Raw genomic sequence first — 24,484 nt, 5'->3', positions numbered from 1 at the left:
GTTTCATCCTTCTTCATTACTACTTAGGTCCAAACACTAAGAAACAATGGCTACACAAACAAATAAACAGTCACATTTTTCCTCCCTTCTTGCCGATTTGCATGTATTTATCATGTATAAAATCAATTATTTATCATACATTGGAGGTAGGGGGCTTTGGACTGTTTATAACACTAGTCTAAAAAGTTCTATAATAATAATTTATTATTCGTTGGCTTATATTTTAGTAAAAATATTTTGTTTTGTTTATTCTAGGTTTTTTTAAAATGAAACTTATATGGAATGTGTCCCAGAAATAGAGAGGACAATTGACTGTTTAATAAACTAGTCTCTAAACTTTATAAAGACATTTCTTATTCTTTGACTTAACAACTATGGGTACTTTTGAATAGTTTTGTTTTTGTCTGTTTTCAGGGGAAATTTAATTTGTATAGCAGCTATTCAAGACAGACGGCTGCATTTTTTGTGAAAATTCCCTAAACAATTTACTTTGTATATCAGTCAAGGTCTATAAATATTAAAATTATAAAATACGCAAGAAAGGTTTCAGGATTTAAAGAAATTCTTTTTAAAACTGCTTGTCCATATTCCCATCTCATCCATGTTATTGATGTTGTCATCCTTGTTTCTTTCTTTCAGGGATCTTAAGGGATAAGACAAAGGACAGTAAAGTGATACATGTAGATTTCCACAAATTATGACAAGGAAACTAACCATTTCTTATGTAAAATTATTGTTTGATTATAAGTTTGTAAAATATTAGTTTGAAACCATTCCATTAATTTTAGTAAAAGTACACAATTTTTTTGAGCTAACGTGGGTACTGGTGTGATTTACATCCCAATGTCCCCTCCCTCTTATAATTAGCAAAATAAATTTTAAAACGGCATTCTGCTTTTCAAAACAGGATATTTAAATAATTTGTATGATAGAACAAAAGATCCTAAAACTCTAGACAAAAAGTAACAGGATGTCTTTCTGTCTATATATAAGTGTATGTTTAACGAAGGAGGGAGGGAGTGAACTTGACATAGAATTGTAAATCATATCCAAAGTTTTATAAACACATTTTCTTATCCTTTTGATAATTTATGAATTGATTAATGATTTGATGGTTCAAACATGCAAAGTCCAAACTTTTTAACCAATAATATTAATCTACAGAAGGAGTAATCAATTTATCATCCTTTGTCTTATCCCTTAAGATCCCTGTTTCACTTTAATTGGTATGTTTAATAGTTATTTATTGTATGGGATTATAGACAGCTTTTAGCAGATAGTAAAATAAAAATAAAAAGATTAAAACTAGTTTTGTAGGCCCCGAGGGGCCGATGGCCTGGGCTAACAAAACTGGTATTGAGTTTTCTAAGCCATCACAGCCTACAATGTCAGTCACTTATAATGCAGCATATTAAGATAAATTAATTATGAGGAAAAAAATCACGCAACCTTTCTTTTAAAAAAACACAATCTTAAAAGTTAAATAATGTAAAAAGTATAAGTTTAAATGAAAAAAAGTCTTTAGTAAGTGCTATTTAATTTTGATGTTAAAGATTTAGCAAAAGACGTTTTATTGCTATGTTGATCAGATATATGTTAGAATTCGTTGTTAGGATTTTTCTTCTAACCTTGGAAAGGCAGTCCTAAATTTGAAAATTTTGATTTTTTTAAAGCTTATAGTATGTATATAAGTTGTTTGTATCTTTTAGTGAAAAAAAATTTTGAAAAACAGTTTTTGTTTGTTTTTTATTAAAGATTTTCATATTTTTTTCATTTTTTTTTCAGAACTTAAAATTGAAATAAAACAAAAAGACCCCGCTGAAATATTTTGGTTTTACCTGGAATCATCATGGTTTTATGTCTATTTTCACCATACATAGGTCCCAGGGCTCGGCACTTACTTTTGTCTTGATTCAATTCTAGCCCACAGTGACTGGTTGAAACGTTTGTATACTCAACATAATAAATGAATCAATCAAAATTTAAAAAAAATCCCAACAAAGGCAACGACTAAAAAAATGTTCTAATAAACTTTGGGGACTAGTGTAATAAACAGACCAATGTCCCCTCCCTTCCCGGTTTTGGTATTTAGATTGTTGACAACTTCAGCGTTATTGAGTAAATATTTTCCGGTATTGCTCCGAAACCGTTTAATATCCGGTGGATAAGAGCCGGTTCTCAGCCACACTGAAAAATCATATCGTATTATATCTAGTTTTCTACGAATATTAAAACGTACAATCATAAAACTGGTTTTAATCTTACAATTGGTACATTTTTATACCCGCGGAAAGTTGTTTAGGTATAATACGATGCGACAAATAACTATTCTAGGTTTTCAATGGGCAGCAAGAGTAAGAAAGATGCGGAGGTTGACTGTGTGGAAAACAAGGGTATCAAATCCCCGGATCCAAAGCCGCGGGGCCGACCATCATCGGGAGGTTTCAACTCTAACACCATTGGCAGGAGTAAATCTTTCAAGGTATTGTACAAGCTTTTTACTTCTATCAATTCAATATAAAATGTAAAGTACTATGATTTCTGTCTGTGAAAAGAAAAGTTATAGGAACTCAGTTACTGATAAATCGATTGCTTTTGAAAAGCTTCCTTATTGTATTATTTTCATAGAGGCCAGTGGCGAAGCTAAAATGCTAAAAATTAGTGGTAAAAAAGAAACCGACTTTGATAAACGATAAGCTATAGAAAGTCTTTCTACAGACATGTTATCCATTTTAGTAAATCTTTATCTTTAAAAATTGTAGGTAATAATCTTTATATTAATGCGGCGGTGGCAGATTACTAATTATGATATGCGTAGAAATATTTTACAAACAAGGAAGATAACCTTGTGATTTCTTATTAAGACAACTTTTCAGTGTTCACCTCCCTCAATCTATGATGATACAATAAAAATGGATGTAGAATATACGTGGATATCATGACAGGGGAAAAATTATCAAATGAGGTTGCTTGCATGGAGCTCGTTTTTTGATTAGTATATTCTCATTAATCCAGTATGAAGGTGTTTTGGAAAGGGGGTGGAAGGGGGAAATTGTTTTATTCCGCTGCAAGTTTCACTTTATTAAAGAACATGAAAATCTGGTTTAAGATCCATGTTTTAATATATCCAATCCATTATAATACATAAAGAAATAAAATATTTCTAGCAAATTATGCTTAGAGATATTACAATCAGTGATATCCACCTGAGGCAATTTTTCAATTTTCGGCTCCCTGAACCAATGATAATACAATAAAAATGGATCTTGAATATACTTGGATATTATAACAGGAGAGAAATTGTCAATTTACGTTGCTAACATGAAGCTCGTTTTTTTATTAGTACATTCATCCAGTATGAGGGTAAGGGGTGAAGGGGATGGATTAAAGAAGGGAATCGTTATTTTAGCCCGCTGCAAGTTTCACTTCATTAGAGAACATGAAAATCTGGTTTAAGATCCAAGTATTAACATATCCATTAGGTACAATAAAAAATAAAATATTTCTAGCAAATTCTATTGATGCAGCAATGTATTGCATTTGATAGAAAATATCCCAAATAATCCCTTATATCATGATATGTTTGAGATATAAAATCATTCAGGGATCCAAGGATAGGTAAATAAAGGATGAATAAAATATTAGTTTAGTTCAGCCATCAAGTAGGAGGGAAGGGGATGAATTAAACGGCGCGGGGTGTGTGTGGGGGGGATATTGTTATATTAGCCCACTGCGAGTTTAACTTTATTAGAAAACATGAAAATCTTGTGTAAGATCCAAGTAATAATAAATCTATTGCTATGCAAAAGAGATTTTTGATAAAGTTGAAGGCAAAACCTTTCTTAAATTTCTTACTTTTAATCTTTTATTAAGAGATTATAGTATATTTTAAGGGCATATCACTGTACCCCTGGAATATCTGCAAAATAAGCTTATAGAGCTTATAATACAGTGACCAGAAAATACTGCTTTTATTACAGAGCACTGATAGGACAATCAATGATAAATTACACTCCATCCAATTGTCTTTTTCTTTTTTTCCGTTTGATCTTTTTTCAATTAGACTTTGAAAAAAATATTTATTTAGGAACCTGAGCCACCGAAACCGCAGCCACTTTCATCCAGAAATCAACCCTACACCAGTTCATTGAGGTAAGCTTGGAGTCCCCTAAATTTATTACGTGTAATGTATTTGAAAATGATTTTTTATATGTAAGAGATTTCGTGATTTTATTCATATTATATTTATTTCAAGCTGGTAATTTTGTTGGTCCAAAACTTTTTGTGGTTGTTTCCTCATTGGCTAGTCGAGCGCAGAACCCCTACTTAATGGGAAAAAAATATCTCCCAACCCTTATTTTAAGTTTATTTTATAAAGAAGAGGGAGAAGAAGGGGGTTTCAAAGCTTAATAGAGAATTAAATGAAAACGACAAACTTTTGTGTCATGTCAAGTTAATAAATAATAGCCTACATGAATGATAAAAGAAAGGAAATTAAATTTTTTCTTATTAGATATTTTTTGTATTTTTGTGCAAAGTTCACATAAATAAAAGCAGCCAAATATTGTAAAATGCATCAAAGTAGACACTGACACGCTTACAAAATCTTACAAATTAAATTTTCATATTTTCTTTCCTTTCATAATAAACAAGGACAGAAAGGTGCAGGGAAGGGAAACAAAGCTTTTTGATTGAATTTCGAGATATAGAACTCTACCTAGTTGAATTAAAATAAGTGTTAAAAACCAACCCCCCCTTTCCTTTTCAAAATAAATTCAAAATAATTGGCTTGAGGATAGTTTTTTTCTTATGTCTAATCTAGCCCTTGTTGTATCCTTAACTCTGCGGGGCCCAGCTTATACCTGTACCCGATATAAAATAACATGTCATAACCTGAGGTGGATTCTTAAAAAAAATTTGCCCCACTAATCGCTTAGTGGGGTAAAATTGTTTTCGTGAAAAATCCACCAAAATCACATTAAAAATCTACAAAAATTAAACAAAATGATAGAAGGGTTATAAACATAAGATTTTATTTAATTTTTGTAGATTTTTTATGTGATTTTGGAGGATTTTTCACGAAAACAATTTTGCCCCACTAAGCGTTTAGTGGGGCAATTTTTTTTTGAGAATCCACCTCTGACCTCAAATACTATCCACCCATAAGGGTGATTGTGGTGAATCCAGTGCTCTACTAAACAACTTTCAGGGAAACTGCTGAATTTAGAAAACAAACATAACGCAAACAGTCTTTAATATTGTTATTTCTTTTAGGAGAACGAAAACTAAGGCTCCAACAACAGACAAAGATCCTTCACAAGGTAGATTTTTCTTTTTATTTCTTCTTGAAAAGGTGATATCTTCTACTGAGGAAAACATTTATACTTTTGAATGTTTACGATAATCAAAGATACAAGTTTTAAAAAATTCTCTTATAATAGACGTAAGTATAAATTTTGTAGGTATTAAATGATTTTAAGATAATACTTATTTATTCAGATGTAATAAATCTCCTCTCATTTCTTATTAAATATAAGTTTAATACATATATCAAGTAATTGATTGTTTGAACATAGAAATATCTAATTTATATAGGTATACATTTACATAAATACATGTTAATTAATGTTACACGGATTGGTCAATGGAAGTTGGATATATTCATCAATATCTATTTCAATCAATATCAATTTTGGACACAATCATAACGTACCTAGGAACTTTGCGGTCTCTTTATTTTTCTTCATTGACTTTTCCCTGTAGCCCTGACATCATTCACCAAAGTTTAATATTATTCACCATTTGAACTTGAAATTAAAATTAAATTAAGTTTGTAACTTGTAATGCAAAATATTCCTTTGCCATGAAAGTTGTATTATGCAGTACACCAAGTGGTGGTCATACAATACGGCTAATTATATATTTACAAATAATTGGGCAAAATAGTTTTCTTTTAGTCCCATATTTTTCTATTTTTTTCTATTAGCATTCAAGTAAAACTTAAAAAATAGTTATTAATGGCATCGTATTATACTTATGGAAGCTTTCTGGGGATATTAAAATGAAAAGGTATAAGATTATAACTAGTTTTTTTAGCAACCAGGGGCCGAAGGCACGAGTTAAAAAAATGGTTTAATTTTAGGTTTTGTATTTCAATATTCGTGGGAAATTGTCTGTAATACGATGATATACATGTTTTTTTCCAGTATAGCTGAGAACCGGTTATAATTCATCGGATATCAATCGGTTTTAAAGCCATATTGGAAAAATTAAAACAATTTTTTTATCACAATAAGCTGTCTCTAATTTATTTTGATCATACTATGTTTTTTGATACCTTTCCCAAATTTCTCACAATGTTTTCGTAGATTTTTTCAAAAATAAATTTGGCTATTTTTATTATACATTAGTTATTTCTAAGGAATACCTAATTTATGCAAGCCAAATTTAATTTAGTAAGCAACTGAAAGGTAGAACTTTATCAACTTTATGAACATACAACAAAGCATCTTATTTTAAGTTTTCATTATCATACCCTATGTACTTAAGTAGCTGGATGTTTGTCTATTACTTTTTTGTGCGGGTCTTTGCTAGGATTTAAGAAAGATTTAAGTCCATTGTACTATACCTATATCATCGAATTGAATTCCAAATTCTCTACTAAATCTGTTTTTTTTTTATGTTTATAGTTTTAACCCCACGGAAAGGTTGGTAATAAGTTGTAATCAGGGGAAAGACGATTGATACTCAGCAATTTTGATCATGTAATGTTTGGATGAAATCAGATTTTGTGTATTTCCTTATAGTTCCATTTTAAAGAAAGTTTTAGCAAATAGATGTATTTAGGTGGGCCATTTAAAAGTGAAATTAAAATAAAAAACAAACATTACAAAATTCATATTAACAAAAATTGCTAAATACATTTCGCTGCTCCTGATTGTATCTGATTGTATTAAAGCTTTGGATTGATGTTAAAATCTCACAATATATTTTCAAAAGCACTGCTAATATTGCAATTCTGCTTTCTTGGTTTAAACTTTAATCACAAATTATGATTGATTGAAAAATAAAAAAAAACTTTTCTAGCAACTTAAAAAATGTAATTTAGGCTTCTTCACAGTTCATTTTGCTTATCACAAACACCGCAAATTAAAATAAATTATTTCAAAAAATGACGGATTTATTTTGAAATACATAGAGCACCCAAATCGATGTTGTATGTTTTGCCTTAAAACTTTTCATTTTAGGAATTTAAAAATATTTAAATTTTGAGCCCTTTGTCCAAGATTTCTTTATCATAGGACGATAAAATCTCTCCTTTATTCGTATGTTAAAAAATTCTACCTTGGGTAAAGATAAATTTAATCGACATTGTTCCTTCCTTCCTAGGATGATAATACATACTTCAAACATATAAATGTACATATTGTAGTAATTTTAATTGATACATATTTATATTATTAAAGTTCTACGTGGAGTCCGTTGTAATAAGTGGCTGAAAAGAAGTGGTTCAAAAGGTTGGACATAGTGTGGATTTTTGTTGTTGTTAAAAATGTGTTTTATACCCCCTAAAATTATGTCTCTTGAGTGCTTTAAAACTCATTTTATTAATATATCTTGAATGGAATTTCTAGACAATTTAGTTGCGTAGCAATAACAAGAAAATAACATCAAAAAGCACCTAACAATGTTGTATATGACATATTAAACTTTAACCCTAACGGTCAGGAGGTATGATCCTACACCAGCAATCTTTAAATGGCTCCTGTGACCACATTTTTTCACTTAAGACTTCAAATTTTAAAGTTAATTTTACTGATATACATTTGCCCGTGGACAGACAGACAAACTGGCATATTGTAGTTTGAAGTACCTGCGCTACTGTTTTTAACCAAGTGTTTTAAGATGCCTACTGCTCTAACTAACCACTACTAAACAACATATTTGTTTTCAACTAACCATAAGAAGCTACTGTGTTATTTTAACAACATACTAACATTGTAATTATTTTAATTTTAACAGCTTTATGATTAAGTATATGATGAAGAACTTAATACACATTTTGGCTGATTTGTTAGGGTTCTTTAAAAATATTGTTAATATCATTAAAGTTAAAGAATAGTGGGGACACGAGCTATATATTTAACTCTTTCCACAGGGTGGAGACCTTATGCCGACTTTCAATTAGGTCTTTGAATATCATCCAATTGCGTCGGAAATATTAACACAGCAAAATCGCTACAAAAGATCAGAAAGCAATTTGACAACAGACACAAAAAGGTCCCCAACACTTGGGCCAGGGCCAGGTAGTTGTCTGGGTTATACATCTATAATTTTACATTTATTTCAAAATCAGTAAAGTGAGTTGTACTTTTGTATTTTATAATCCTGATGAAATTTACGATTATTTAAAATAAATATCCTGTAAAAAGAGACTAGTGTTAAATTGAAGCCATAGAAAGCCAATATTTCATTTTAAAAAGTAAAAGTTTTCTTATTACATGGAAATTTGAATAAATAAACAACAAGAAATTAAATTATTGTATAATTTTGTATAAATAAAAAAATACATCTAAAATGCAATGTTCCCAGTTTATATCTTACAGCTTATCAATGGGAAAATATAATAAATCCTAAAAATTGCTAATTCATTATTAATTCTCGAACCAATTCTTTGAATTTTCCTTATATTGAAAGCGTTTTCACATAAAAGCAAAAATACTGTGGTGAAATTATTCTGACATATAAAATATAATAATAAATATAATAGCATGTTGTAAAGTAAATAATATCCTATTATAAAAAGGAACTGTATTTTTTTTAACTGGGTACTTAAAGCTGATTTTTGAGTGGTTAACAACTATTAAAAAGTAGACTAAGCTATTTATGAATACTAGTAACATTTAAATGCATACATTAAAAAATCAACCACATAAAACGCCTCAAAGGATGGAAGTGTGCTTTTTAATTTATTTTTCTATGGTCTACTTACATAAGGTTAAGTAAGAAATAAAATTTTAAGTAACATTTTAGTTACCCTGTAAACCTTATTAATGTTATAAAAAATAACAAGTTTTACACTTGGATTAACAAAATTTCATTTTTAAGACGAAGACCTTAATTAATCAACATTGTAGGTGTAATCCTTGATTTTCGTTGACATCTGTTAAATACGTTTACTGTTTGAATAAACTTTCCAATAAATACAATTTTTAAAATCAAATTTTACCCTTTAGTTAATAAAGTTATAATATTAGTTATAAAGTATTTATTTACAGGCATTTATTAAGCAGATAGATCAATTGAAATGAGATTAATATCAGTTTAAAATCAATTTTATTTAAATCTACTCCTTCCATTACCACAGTTTTCTCTTTGTAGGATTGACTTGTCCTTCAATATGAGATATAAAAATCTGCCAAGGCCTATATAAATATTCTTGAAAAGGAGAATCTCATCGGCCCAGTGGTTATTGAGATCTTATAGTACACACATAGATCATCTACCTATTTTATGTAATGATTTTCCTAAATTACCGGCAAATTGATTGATGGAAAAAAAACTGAAGAAAAGGGAGGGTAAATATTAAACATTGCATATAATCTTTTTAATGGAATAATAACAAGGACAACCTGGCCCATAAGTAAATCAGCAAACGACTACCTACCTACTATAAAATCTGAAAAATTGTATAAAATATGGTGGGCCAGTGACCAGGCACATTTAATTAAAGTAGATTTATTTCATATTTTCGTTTCCGTTGGATTGGAACGGGTTCTAAGCTAAACTGAAAAATCATATATCGTATAGGAACAAAGCCAGTTTTCTACGATTATTAAAATAAAATCACAATATTAATACCAGTTTGTTAAACCGCCGGGCCTGCGGCTCCTCGGGGGTAACAAAATTGGTTTAAATTTTAAGATTTTTCGAAAAGCGGTCTATTTGAACAATATACTTTCGTTTAAAATTATGTAGTAGCTGCGTTGGCTGAAAAGGCAAACACCCAAAAACTGTTGGAAACTACAGAAAAATGAAAATAAAATGCATTTCCCGTCAGGAAATATTGGAGAAAGTCTATCTCAGAGACAAGGGACCCGCCACCACCTTCTACCTTATACACTTATTTATCATTCATGTCGGGTTTAAATCACATTAAAAAGAATCCTTTTAAAGAATAAATATTAAACTGTAATTTAGGTAATATGCATATTATTGATTTAGGGAATTAATAAAAGTAAGGATGTTTTTACTTTTTAGTATTAGTGTTAATCAAATAAGTGTCACTTATACTATAGAATGTATGATGTATGTCAGTAGAAAAGGAAGGTACTCTCTGATCCTCGACTCTCTCAATTTTGTGGGCTAGCCCCTGAAGGCTAGAGATGTAGGCACAAATGAGCATAAATAGTGCGAACTAATTTGAAGGTTTCTTTTCATGAAGAATATAATTCGCTTAGGCTGACTTTCTAGTAAGAAAAAATGTTAATATTGTAAAGGGATAGTTTCACAAAATGCATTTGAACTTAATTTAGTGAACCGCATATTTTTTGCTATTGCTAATTAATGGGTTTAATTATATTTATATGGCATATATTTGAAAGAATTAATATTTTCTACCACGTAGTTTTTAAAATATCAAAAATCGTATTTTTTGATATATGCAATTTAAAAAGACGATTTTCAAGTCTTGATATTTTAAAACTACGTGGTAGAAAATTAAAATTCTTTCAAATATATGCCATATAAATGTAGTTTAACCAATTATCCAGGAAAAAATATGCTGTTCACTAAATTAAGTTCAAATGCCTTTCGTGAAACTACCCCTTTTATTTACAAGGGTTTGTTTCATCACATATACCTTATCCCGTATTCTATAGTAATAATCAGTAAGGTAGTTACATAAATAAAAATTAGCAATATTCATTGTGCACTAGTAAATAAAAGCAAAAAAGTTTTGGAAACTCCAATTTTTAGCCTGATTAAAAATTATACTTACAATATTTTTAGAGCAATTTTTTTTGTTGAACAATGATTACAACATTCCAAAATGCGAAGCTGTTGAATGAACATGAACAACTACAGCGTATTTGTATTAACGTTGTAGACAGAAGGACAGACTAGAGTTAAACAGTTAGGGAGTTGAATCAATTTTTATAGAAGCAGAAATATAATCTATGATTATGGTTTGGACCCTCTAAAACTGTAATTATCTTTCCACTTCCCCCTCTCTTGTTGAAGATATCTTCAACGCCGATACGATTTTTGAAATGTAAGATTCTACTTTCCCTTCTCTTGGTGAAGATATCTTCAACGCCGATACGATTTTTGAAATGTAAGATTCCACTTTCCCCTCTCTTGGTCAAGATATCTTCAACGCCGATACGATTTTTGAAATTTAAGATTCCACTTTTGCCTCTCTTGGTGAAGATATCTTCAACAAGAGAGACAAAAGTGGAATCTTATATTTCAAAAATCGTATCGGCGTTGAAGATATCTTCACCAAGAGAGGGGAAAGTGGAAGGGTAGATTACAGTTTTAGAGGGTCCAAACCATAATCATAGATTATATTTCTGCTTCTATAAAAATGGATTCAACTCCCTAACTGTTAAAAGAACTTTGCTTTCATAAACAAATGACAACCTTCATTGAAAAAAGAAAATTACTTTTTATCCTAATATAAAAGTAACTAAAATTATTACACGAATATGTAATTGTGTTAATTATAGATTTTGAATGCTTCACTGGTAAATTTTTACATTTTCTCCCAGCAAAAAAGTTATTATTAATTTTGGCATTGGGTGTGGAAGGGGGAGTTTGATATACATAGAATAACAAGAATGACCATATTTATAGAACTAGGATTGGAGAAGGTAAAGTACATCAAGTTCCATGTTTGCCTTGTTGAGGATGTACATGGAAAATAATGAATTTAATATTACTTGGATCTTACACCAGATTATTATGTACTCTAATAAAGTGAAAAAATAAAGACCCTCTCCATACACACCCCTTTACCAAATCACCTCCCCTCTCACTATATGAACGAACTGGCCAATACGTGATGTACATGTTAGCAACCTAAATTGACGATGATTTTTCCCCTGTCATAATATCCACGTATATTCTATATCAATTTATAAGATTTAAACAATACCTAGAAAATGTCACTTACATGGATGGATATTTTTCTAAGCATATGTTTCTCCTGATTGTTAGAAAATTTAAAGGCAAAATATTTTTTTCTTTATCAAAAAAAATAACTTTTCCTGAGCATAATAATCCGTCATTTCATTTTTGTTTAGGCTTCAATTTTTAAATGAAAATAAAATTGTGTAAAGAATAGATGCGCTTTAAGTGACACTTTTAATGAAACTCCATATTACGTAAAAATGCATAGAACACACTACACAGTGATGATGTGTAACATGATAAGGGCTTCAATGACTTTAAAATGGATATATAGGAATATGTAAATGGAGTTTATTAGTCAAGATGAGGTCTATAATACTCTTAAATGTAATGAAAGAGGAGTAAACAAAATAAATGATTGATTGATTTCAATCGTCCTAAACAATAAATGTATAATAAGTATGGATCCTTTCTTGTGCCTAACTGGCACAGGAATCCCTATTCCCTTTATTTTGAATAAATTGAAAATAAGGGGGAGAAGTTTTAGTTCTTTGTACACTGTACCCAATATAACTTACCTAATCAAGGTAAAACACGAGATATCCCCCCCCCCCCAATTTATTTTTTAAAAATGTGGGGTGGGGATCTGTGATATAGCTACCCTACTTATGGACGTAATAGTTTTGAAAATACATGACCTTGTTTTAGTAAATATTATTAAATTCGATCATATTTATCGGAGGGTCTCTGTGTATTTTTATAAGTGTGTGTGTGTGTGTGTGTGTGTGTGTGTGTGTGTGTGTGTGTGTGTTTGTGTGCGTGTGTGCGCGCTCTAAGCAGAAAGAAAATGCACGCAAGCACTTTTTCAATTTTCATTACAACGTCAGTCTGTGTTTTACTTTACTCGCGGTTAGTTGTGAAAAAAGTCATTAAAAATTGTGAATATAAGTTAATTCTTAAAAAGTACATTAAAATGTTAAATTGAAGAAAAAAATGTAAGTTTTATTATTAATTACATTATGATATTTTAAAAATAAGTGATGTAATTTTTTGCACGCTTGGGCGATTTTATGAAAACAATTTCCTCAAAGTTTTTACTTGTTTGGACATTGATATCATGATTTAAAGGCAACAGTACTTTAAAAGCAGGTGGTAACAAAATCTAAACGCAAATAATATCATTTATTTGTAGATTTTTTGTTATTGAACATTTGATAAAAATATGATTGGTAGAATACTTCATAAGTTTAGATCATTGTATTTAGTTCAACTTCACTTGGATTCTGATTTTGTTTTGTTTTAAGCATAAGATATTAGATTTTGAATAGTTTTAGTAGACTGGTACAAACGGACAAAAACTAAATCTAGAAAAGTGACACTATGAAAAATGGACAAAGTTAGTTATAGAGTAGATGCTTAATGGTAATAAAAATCTTCACACAAAAATTCATCCATCTAAAGTCAAGAAAATCACGTTTCCCCAAAGCCGTACAAACAGACGGACCAAAAGAGTTGTAGAGTAATTTTGCTGCTAAATAAAGATAAACAACGGTCTAATATCCTTTTTTAACCCATTAAACTGTTTAACACCAAAAATACATCATTTTTATTGTAAACATAACAGTGCTTGTCAAAGACTTCCTTTTGGATGTACGAAGACAACAGGGATCTCAAGGGATAAGACAATGGACGATAAATTGATATACATCGCCAGTTATAATAAAAACTAATACCTCTTCGGTAGATTAAATTGATCTTTGATAGGGTTGAACACTACTAGCTTGAAACAAACCGATAAAATTTAATAAATGTAAAAGTTTTTGAGCCAACGAATAAGGTATAAAACTTTGGGTACCAGTGTAATTTATAGTGCAAGTTTTATTATTTTCACATGAATGAGTATTTTAAGCCACTGGGATACATTCTATTTGTTTTTGGACGTATGTTTTTATGTAAAAGCCTTGATTATAAACTAGCTGCGCTATTTGAAATACTTATACTGCAAAGAAATTGAGATTAATGTATTGATAATCCAATACTCATTATTATTTACAATTTATGAGTATTTTATGAGCTCGCCTTTGCTATAGTTGTATAGTTTAGTTAAGCACCAATAGTATTATCATATGATCAAATTACTTGAAGCGAAGCTTCTCTGCATGCTATGTCCGCTGCAAATGCACTGCGAATGAAGGTTTTCTGGAACAAATTAACCCCTTATTTATTAGTAGCTTATGAAGTATAGCTACTTTAAAACTATAACAACTTTCGGGTCATTTTGATTCAAAGAACACTGTTTCTATTCAGTTTTTTTGTATCATCATGGGAGTTTATCTTTTCACAGAATATTGTATAATTCCATTCATTTAATTAGAATATGTCATAAATTTATCTTTGTTGATTTTCATGTATATACAAGGTAAGAAATATTTTCTCTTGCTATTTTCTATTCAATTTCTTAAAATGAATTTGTATAAGTGAAATTGCCACATCTATTATTCTGAAAATAAAGATAGGTGCTAGCATCCAAAGGGGGGGGGGCGAAAGTGACACTTTTTGAAACCAAAACTAAGAGTCAACAAAGGAACTCAACTAAAAAAAGGGTTACAGGTCTGAGATTTTGCATGGCAGTTGCTTTATAGGGGTACAATATGGAACTGTGAAGAAACGGCGGCGCAACCGCCGAAAACCGCCGTTTCCCGCCGTAATTTTTGTTGCCTTTTCTCGGCGGTTTTCGGCGGTTGCGCCGCCGTTTCTTCACAGTTCCATATTGTACCCCTATAAAGCAACTGCCATGCAAAATCTCAGACCTGTAACTCTTTTTTTAGTTGAATTCCTTTGACTTTTAGTTTTGGTTTCAAAAAGTGTCACTTTCGCCCCCCCCCTTTGTTCTTATATATGTCTTATAAAGAACATTTTGTTAGCCGAGATCAAGATAAGTCAAAATTTCTATGTGTAGTCTTTATAAACAAAAATGATTGAAAACTTTATTGTGTTATTCTGATTTAAATTAAACTCAAATTTAACCTCATTATTTACATACATTATTTAGCTTTTTGATGCTCTTTTTACTTATGGGTAGCAATAGAATAAATTTGGTGTTATTTTTGCGAGGTTTCAATCTATAGCATTTTCAAAGGATGAATGAGGGTATAATGTAAATTTAAATAATTCCGCCGGAAGGAAGAAAATGATTGTCCAAGCTAGAGCAAAAAAATGACCACTATATAGTATTGTTATAAGTGACTTGTATGAAACCTTTAAATTAGAATATTAACTCCCCCCCCCCCCCCCTCCTGTTTCTTACTTTCTCTATAAGCTTACCTACTCTTTAATAATCTTTGTCCTTTCGCCTGTCCAGAAATACTATTTCTCCTCCCATCTCAAATTAATTTTAGATTTTAAAAAAATTGCAGGGTAGTTGAGTTAACCTATCTATACGTAAAACAGCCTGAAACCTGCCTAGAATAAATATATAGCCTTCTAAACCCCGAAAACACTGGGTCCAGCAGTATTGGAGATCCCGAGTTGTAGTGTAGATAGGCAACACCCTACCCCTGTGATGCACTGCCCTTGGATTAAAATTTTCCTTGTTTTCAAAGCTCCTAGGGGGCCATTACTGTGATTTTCTAGTGCACTGTTTAATATTTTCAATGTCAATCCACACAAAATTTAGATAAAACAGCCATTATATCGTTATCATAATATAGCCAACTCCATAATGTTTAATTTTGTAGTACTGTACAACCAACGACTTTGTCACTAGCCTTTAGGGGTCTTATTTCAGTGCGGGGGGGGGGGGGGGATTGGTATAAAAAGAAGCCTAAAACATTAATAAAGCTTCTCTGATGAGCACAATTCACCCTTCGAATAATTTTAGTGATTTAATGCCTCAAAAAATAAAAACCTTGCTAATAGGTTATTTATAGTAATGGTTATAGAATAAAATGAAAAATATTCTAAACTTGTCATAAGATTCCAGACTTAAAATATTTAGGTAAATGTAAGATAATTTTATTTTAGTAAAGTATAAAAATGTACCTTAAAGAAACCCTCCAAAGAAAAATCCTTATTGTTTAAAAAACAATAAAGTAAAACTAATCTAGATAAATGATAATGATTTAACTCATTGTAAAGAAAGGAAGAAAGATAATTTAGTAAAACTTTGATACAAAAAAATTAATAAGCACCTTCAGAGTTAATTAGACATTTTTGGCCTCTATTGTTTCATTATATTTTTTCACTTCATTTTATTCTCTAAGCTTTTTTTTCATATGTAAATCTTGGGATGATTTAAAGCTTTTTTATTGACCTTCCTGCCCCTTTAAATACAGAGCCCCTAGATTCTAAGGGCGCAGTCACGAGTTAGACTTCTAAGGATATTATTTTATCATTTTGATGTACATTAAACAAAATTATTACAACTCATAAATTACCGACAATTTTATTATCTGCAAAGATGGAGGTAAAATAGTTTTTATTTCAGTTGCCGTATCTGTCTGTCTGCCAGATATTTTTGTTTAATCAGATGAGGGTTATTTTAGTTCCTATTCGTGATTATAGGGTGGATTTATTTTGATTAAGGTGTATGGCACTTTTATACGCATATTATAGAGTTCTTTTAGAGTAATCACAACATATTTATCTCTTTATAAACTAGTGGCTACGCCCCTAGAGGCATTTATATTTATATGGCGATTTCTTTTGGGAGGATGGTGAAACCCTACCCAAAAAAATAGTTATAAACCCAACCAGGACCTATGAAAAAGGAGAACCATATCGGTTTAGCAGTTACAGAGATCCTTTGGTACAGAGACACAGATGCAGTTACTTTTATAAAGCTTCACATAGTTGTTATTTGCTATTCTAATTCAAGGTTTAGTCTTGTTATGGTTTTAGGCTATTTTTTATAATCTTCGAATTAAGGGCCTCTTGAGCAGCCTTTAGTTTTCTGAAAGGTAAATGTAGAAACTTAATTTAAGTGCCACGTTAAATATGATATTGGTCGGTCTACAACTTGTTTGTCTGTAATGCATATGAATTGAATAGTTCAAGATGAGAAACAGGAAGTGTAAAGTGTTGGAATGTGTTTGTCATTTTATAATCTAATAAATTTAGATCTTTGGCAATGGATGTAGAATATACGTGGATATTATGACAGGGTAAAGGTTGTCCACAATTTAGCTTCATCACTTATTGTTCAGTTCGTTCATCCATTAGGAAGGGAGGGTATGGGGTAAAGGAGGTGGATTGTTATTTTAGCCAACTACTAGATTAAGGGGGGGGGGGTAGATATACCACACTTTTCTGGGATCTTGCCAAGTCAAGTATCAACTGTTAGGAATATCAAAGGATGACTCCATGCAAAATTTGAGCCGGATCCGGCCAAAACCGGCCGTGAATTTTATGAAAAACCGGTTTTTTTCCGGTTTTTAGGGGGTATCTGTAAATCGATTCAGCTGGAGCAAAACCGGTTGGAGGTACAAAAAATTTTACTTCACATGAAATTTAGCCAATGCAATTGCCTACAAAAATGTACTTCATCATCAACTTGATTGGACAACTCTTTCCCCTCCTAAATGTCCATTAAAACCTCGGAAACGGCAAAAATCGCCAAAAATCACGCCTTCGGCGGCAAATAACGGCTAAACGGTCAGCCGGAGGCAAATGAAACATAAATAAAGAAATGTCTGCCTCAAAAATTTGTTCAACATCATAGAGATGCTTGAAGTCTCTAAAACGACTTCTTCCCCTCCTTTAAGGGAAAAACTGAAAAAACGTGATTTTCAAAAGTATGCCCACTTCGTGGGTGTGGGGGGCACTGAACCCGTCACCCCAGGGTCACCAAATATAAAGTCTAGGCGGCCCACAATGCTGAATTTTCACCAAGTGAAAGTCTTGTGTCATTATCTCTTATGAGAAAAAAGTTATTAATTAATTAAAATTTCAAATTGTGATTTTTTGATGGATTTCTTTGATGAAATGACAGGCTGGTCAATTTTTAGGCCATTTTTTGCTGTTTTTGGCCCGCCACGCCCAAACGGTTTGAGATAATCTCACGGGACCTTTTGCCCGACCTAAGCCTGGTTAATAGTAAGGTCTAAGAAAAAAAAATCTCGGATTGGATGAAGCACGACGTCGCTGCGCGCCGTCAAAAATCGCTGGTCGGCTCATTTTGCCCCCTCTAACCCTCACCTCGTGCCATTTTTCTGTGTAAAGATTATAATTATAATCTTTTGCGTAAGTCTGTTTTTTTTTCCTAGACCTCACAAATAACCAGACTTAGGTTGGGCAAAAGGTCCTGTGAGATTATCTCTAACCGTTTGGGCGTGACGGCCCAAAAACCGCAAAAAATGGCCTAAAAATTGACCGGCCTGTCATTTCATCAAAGAAATCTATCAAAAAATCACAATTTGAAATTTTAATTATTTAATAACTTTTTTCTCATAAGAGATAATGACACAAGACTTTCACTTGGTGAAAATTCAGCATTGTGGGCCGCCTAGACTTTATATTTGGTGACCCTGGGGTGACGGGTTCAGTGCCCCCCACACCCACGAAGTGGGCATACTTTTGAAAATCACGTTTTTTCAGTTTTTCCCCTTAAAGGAGGGGAAGGAGTCGTTTTAGAGACTTCAAGCATCTCTTTGATGTTGAACAACTTTTTGAGGCAGACATTTCTTTATTTATGTTTTATTCGCCTCCGGCTGACCGTTTAGCCGTTATTTGCCGCCGAAGGCGTGATTTTTGGCGATTTTTGCCGTTTCCGAGGTTTTAATGGACATTTAGGAGGGGAAAGAGTTGTCCAATCAAGTTGATGATGAAGTACATTTTTGTAGGCAATTGCATTGGCTAAATTTCATGTGAAGTAAAATTTTTTGTACCTCCAACCGGTTTTGCTCCAGCTGAATCGATTTACAGATACCCCCTAAAAACCGGAAAAAACCGGTTTTTCATAAAATTCACGGCCGGTTTTGGCCGGATCCGGCTCAAATTTTGCATGGAGTCATCCTTTGATATTCCCAACAGTTGATACTTGACTTGGCAAGATCCCAGAAAAGTGTGGTATATCTAGGGGGGGGCGAAAGTGACACTTTTTGAAACCAAAACTAAAAGTCAAAGGAACTCATCTAAAAAAAGAGTTACAGGTCTGACATTTTGCATGGCAGTTGCTTTATATGGGTACAATATGGAACTGTGAAGAAACGGCGGCGCAACCGCCGAAAACCACCGAGAATAGGCAAAAAAAAAAATCAGCGGGAAACGGCTGTTTTCGGCGGTTGCACCGCCGTTTCTTCACAGTTCCATATCGTACCCCTATAAAGCAACTGCCATGCAAAGTCTCAGACCTGTAACTGCTTTTTTAGTTGAGTTCCTTTGTTGACTTTTAGTTTTGGTTTCAAAAAATGTCACTTTCGCCCCCCCCCCCCCTTTATTACCTAAAGTACATGATAATCAGGTGTAAGATTCAAGTAATTATAAATTTAGACTAATTTACCACTTCTGTGGATAAATATTTCTAATGTGCAAATAACCCTACAATCCATATTTTGAAATCACCATGGTAGATTTTATTTATCTTTTCAATAATATCTTAACTTTTTATTTCGCTTTTATTGAATTTTATCAAATACTTTATTTCGTGAGTTTAGGACAAATAATTTTTTTTCTTCTAACAAATGTTTTTGTTTTGAACTCATTGAAGCGATTTCAGTTTTTTATTTAAATTTCGTGCAAGATAAGCAAATAAATTACAAATTAATCTTTTTTCTTAGATATTTTTTTTCTATGAATGTCTTCATGAAATTTCTTTATTACATTTGAGAAAAAAAAGTCGAACATTTGTATTTCCACACACGGTTAGAACGTCATTCTGATTATAGAGTTCAGTTACTTTGCTACAAAACCATTTAATTCTAGAAGGGGTAGGTAATCGATATATTATTACTTGGATGTTGCACCAGATTTTCATTTACTCTAAAAAAGGGATACTCGCAGCTATCTAAAATAACAATTCCCCCCATCCAGTCCCCTCCTATAATATGAACGAAGTGACCAATATATGAGGTCTATATTAGCAAGCTGAATAGATGACAAATTATCCCCTCAATTTATACACGTATATCTTATATCCATTCTAATAAGTATTATAGAAATATATTTTTTTGTTGGTGCAATATCCTTATCCTAGTAAGGATGTGTAAAGGGGGCAATGATAAAAATTTGGAATTTATTATTATGTGTTAATTGCGGTGAAATAATAAATAGGAGGTTGGTAGAAAATCAGGGATCTAAAGGGATAAGACAATGGCCGATAGATTGATGTTTATCCCAAATGATTATACACAAAACTACCCCTTATGTAGATTACAATTAGTTGTTGAAACGCAACTGAATGAACTAACCAATCAAAATTCAATGAAGTTTCGAAATTTTTAAAACTAATGAGTAAACGTTATTATAAAACTTTGATTACTATTGTAATAAACAGCCCAATATCCCCTCCCTCCCTGGTAGAAAATACACAATAGCATATTATTTCACAATAATAACCGTAATTAAACTAGAGTTGTTTCAATAGCACAGTTGTGATATACATCTTTTTTTTCCAATAGTTTTCTATAAATATAAAACTACAGAATAAAATAATTTAAAGCTCTTCTATAGGCGCATTTTTCATAAGAGAATAAGTTTTAATTCAGAATATAGTGTAATTCATAGTAGTATACTTTGTATTTTAGACTGCTTTCCGCGGATATTAGAATTAAAAACGATAAATTTAAACCTGTTTTGTTACTCAAATGGGACAGAAAGCTAGAATTTCATTTCGATGTGTGTAATAAGCACCATTTAAAATCATAATTTATAGGTTGAAATTCACCCTAGTCCTTGTCTTCAAGTGAATATTATATGTAGTGGCGCAGCAGGTCCCCTTATAAACTTTATGGTTCTTGTTCTTTGATAAATGGAAGAATTTCATATATTTTTATGTGTATAATAAGTTATAGTAAGCATCATTAAAAACCACAATTCAAATGTTCATCCTATCTTTGGTTTTTCTTGTTATTGAAATAATAATTAATAATTACATTTAAATACTTTTTTTTTGAAGCGAAACTTTTCTATATTTTGAAATGTCTGTCCGACCACCAGTCAGCTACATTTAGGGCGAAACGTGATTTTCTCTGCTTTTTTTCAAGATAGATGTCTAAACTTTTTAAAAAAGATTCCCTGTACCAATGAGAATCCTGTATTTGATTTACTTGGTCTGTCAGGCCTACTACAAAAATATTAGTATTGAATCCTATTTAAAAGTTTGTCCATAATTGATGTTTTTTTGCTTTAATGCAATTCATACTGGCAGAAAAGTTAACGGAAAATAGACTTTCTTTAGATGAAATTTCTCCCTGCAATGAATTTGCAGAGGGCCAAAACAACCTGCAAGAGTATTGTGAAATGATTTGTTGGTTTAAACGTCACGACCAGTAACAGGTGCTGGTAATTGCCCAATAAAAATGAAACTTTAACCTCGTATTGGCCTATTAAAACCATACACTGGAGATTAGCATTCCTACAAACAAATTGAACAGATTAGAGAGTTCTAATTATCAATATCAGGACCTATTATGACAATTTGTTGAAGGGTTATAAAAAAACAACAATTGATTTTTTAAGTTTCTAATACATAGAAGAAATCAAAATAACATGAGCATCATTTATTTTTATATTTGTTTTACATAATTGTTTTTAAAAATTACAAGGTAGAAAATAAGTAGGGTTTTAAAACTGTTTTTAAAAATCTTCTTTAACACAAATTATCATATTTTGCTTTTCAGGAAACATTTCCTTTGTCTTAATTAAGGCAGTATTGTAAATTAGTTAAACACACACAGCATGATCTAGATACAAATCAGGAATTAGGGGAATGGATATATTAATCCTTAGATTACATAATCGTTCCATTAAACACATTGATGAATTGGAAACACATATCATAATTTTTAATTATTTAATTATTAATTTACCCCTCCACTAAAAGTCTTCTAAAACCAACATAAACTAGAAAGACAACATCCATAAAAGCATATCTGATCAGTTAGCAAATTAGATATAAAGACATAAAGATAAAACAGCGTGCCTTGTCGTTCAAGAAATATTCATGCTTTCTTTTTAAGAACTATAAATGATTATAGAATTACTATGCTTGTTACTTAAATCTCTATTTTAAATCTATAGCACAATTTAACATATTTTATTAATAACCCTAAGGAAATATTCTTATTGTAGAAAATCTTCGCCATTTAACAATACGTGAAATTTCTCCGTTTAAAGAGATTAGGATACTTAACTTGATTTGTATCTACTTATCACTAGCATGTTACTCATATTATATTTTTGCTTGGCCCTCAACTTTTAATAATCAACATGATATAAAAAATAACCATTAACGGGGATGGCAACATCCATAAAGTGAAGGTATAAATTCAAACGGTAGAATAAAAGGAACATTAACACTTGTAGAGTGTAAAACTTCATAAGCAGATATAAACATAATTGTACATAAACTTTGAAATCGAAAGGGCAATTCTAACATGCAAAAATTAACGAAAAGAGAAAACCTTGATGTACTTAGCCTTAAATTTGTAAAAGCTTCGCTTAAAAATAACCATTTAAAAACCTATTGATAAAAGTTACTTAAATTCTTAATAACTGCTTCATTACTGTTGATTAACTATGTACATAAGTATTACATATCAATAGTTTTTTAGATTAACAATTATTTCTTTAAAGCAATTCATTTTTTTAAATTTTGGCAATCTGTCAATTGGTAATTTATATTGTCGTGATAAGCGCGGACAAATGAACATTCCCTGCTTATGGAGTAGCTATGCTTCAAATAAAAAGCTATATCTTTAAAATGCTTTTGAAATACAAAAAAGACTGTAATGCACATAAATATATAGGAAACATTATTTCTAGTTCATGTCTAATAAATAGTTTTAATTGTAGGAAAAAGTGACATTTTAGTGTATTTTAAAGTATTAATATACCAACCAACCTAAAGGGATAGTTTCATTATAAGGGTTTTCAGCAGTAAAGGTTCATGAAAGTTATACTAAAAAATTATGTATAGCATCGAATTTTTTTACATATACTAAAATGAAATCTATTAATACCAGTTTTTTTAGCGGTTTTTTTTATACAGAAAATTAGAAGTATTAAGTCTAATGAATTAATCCATAAAATCATGTTCTCCATCCATAAGACTTAAAGATCATGAGTTCAAAACTATTTGCTCGCCAAATTGAAACAATCACTGTTGGCTGCCCTCCCTTGCCCCTTGCTGTCCTTGCCCCCACTTTTTTCGGCTAATACATATTCGTATACTTGCTAATATAGCTATGGATAAAACGTTTTTAAAATATAAGAGTTCCTTGACTTGAAAATATCAGTTAAGTCTAAAGGTAATAATTTACGCCTGTTTTGAGGTAAAGCAATTCCCCATGCATGAATTCATGCCTTTTATGAGATATTACCTTGTATAAGAATGCTTTGTCCATCCATATATATTATATCCATTAACCTTGCATATGAGCGAAGAAAAAAGTTAATGCAAATTTTCTCTTTAATCTAATTTACATATTGAACGCAAATTTTCGTTTTAAAGTGCAGCTTCTACTAAATTTTTACATTTCTAAGAACACAAACTTAGTAAAAATATAATTTTAGATGAAGTGGGGTTGCAAGATGATTAATTTTAGTTTATGACTTTTCAGACACTCAACAAAAGATAGTTACTAAGTGGTTTAAACTTTCATCCTTCTCTTGTATAGGCTTATAGTTATAAAGAATCTTTTTCTCCACCTTGGTATATTTTTTCCTTGTTTTATGATGATGTACAATGTACATACCAGAGCAAAACACGCCGTCTCACACGCCAGTGGAGAGAGATAAGGCATAAATTGATATACATTATCAATCATAATAAACAAAATTATCCCTTCTCTGTCTGTATAATCTATTGGTTGATAGGTTTGAACACTTGGTTTAAAAACAAGAGATGGGTAGGTTTCTGGTAGAATCCGTAAAGGTTATGTGTTATAAGTTAAAAACAGTAGTAGAACGATAAAAATTTATATTAACTTAAAAAAAAAAATTTGTCTATAGTTCTTTTCAATAAGAAATACACATATTTAGTGAATATTATCGTTCTACTACTATTTTTAAGTCTTAAAACACACACAAGCGAACGAAAAGAATTACATGTATCAGCCTTATTTATATTCAAATGTCACCTCCTTTCTTTAAAAATATGAAACAAAGCAGATTTGTGATAAATTATTCCTGAATT

The 24,484-nt window shown here is 31.1% G+C and overlaps 1 protein-coding gene across 1 annotated transcript in view; it reads left to right on the top strand.

Annotated features, from left to right (window-relative positions):
* LOC145313909 (uncharacterized) overlaps nucleotides 1-24,484 on the top strand; it is a 99,867-nt gene that overhangs the window by 25,486 nt on the left and 49,897 nt on the right. Inside the window, exons 10-13 of the mRNA XM_080153567.1 lie at nucleotides 2,335-2,482; nucleotides 4,088-4,152; nucleotides 5,275-5,321; nucleotides 7,467-7,517. Of these exons, the coding sequence (XP_080009693.1) occupies nucleotides 2,335-2,482; nucleotides 4,088-4,152; nucleotides 5,275-5,321; nucleotides 7,467-7,517 (311 nt within the window). The remainder of the gene's footprint in view (nucleotides 1-2,334; nucleotides 2,483-4,087; nucleotides 4,153-5,274; nucleotides 5,322-7,466; nucleotides 7,518-24,484) is intronic.

Source organism: Acartia tonsa, chromosome 3 (genome assembly GCF_053477335.1).
Source record: "Acartia tonsa isolate MP-2025a chromosome 3, ASM5347733v1, whole genome shotgun sequence".
NCBI classification, from domain to species: domain Eukaryota; kingdom Metazoa; phylum Arthropoda; class Copepoda; order Calanoida; family Acartiidae; genus Acartia; species Acartia tonsa.
Note: the sequence above shows the minus strand (reverse complement) of the source record. Positions and strands in the feature narration are given on the sequence as shown.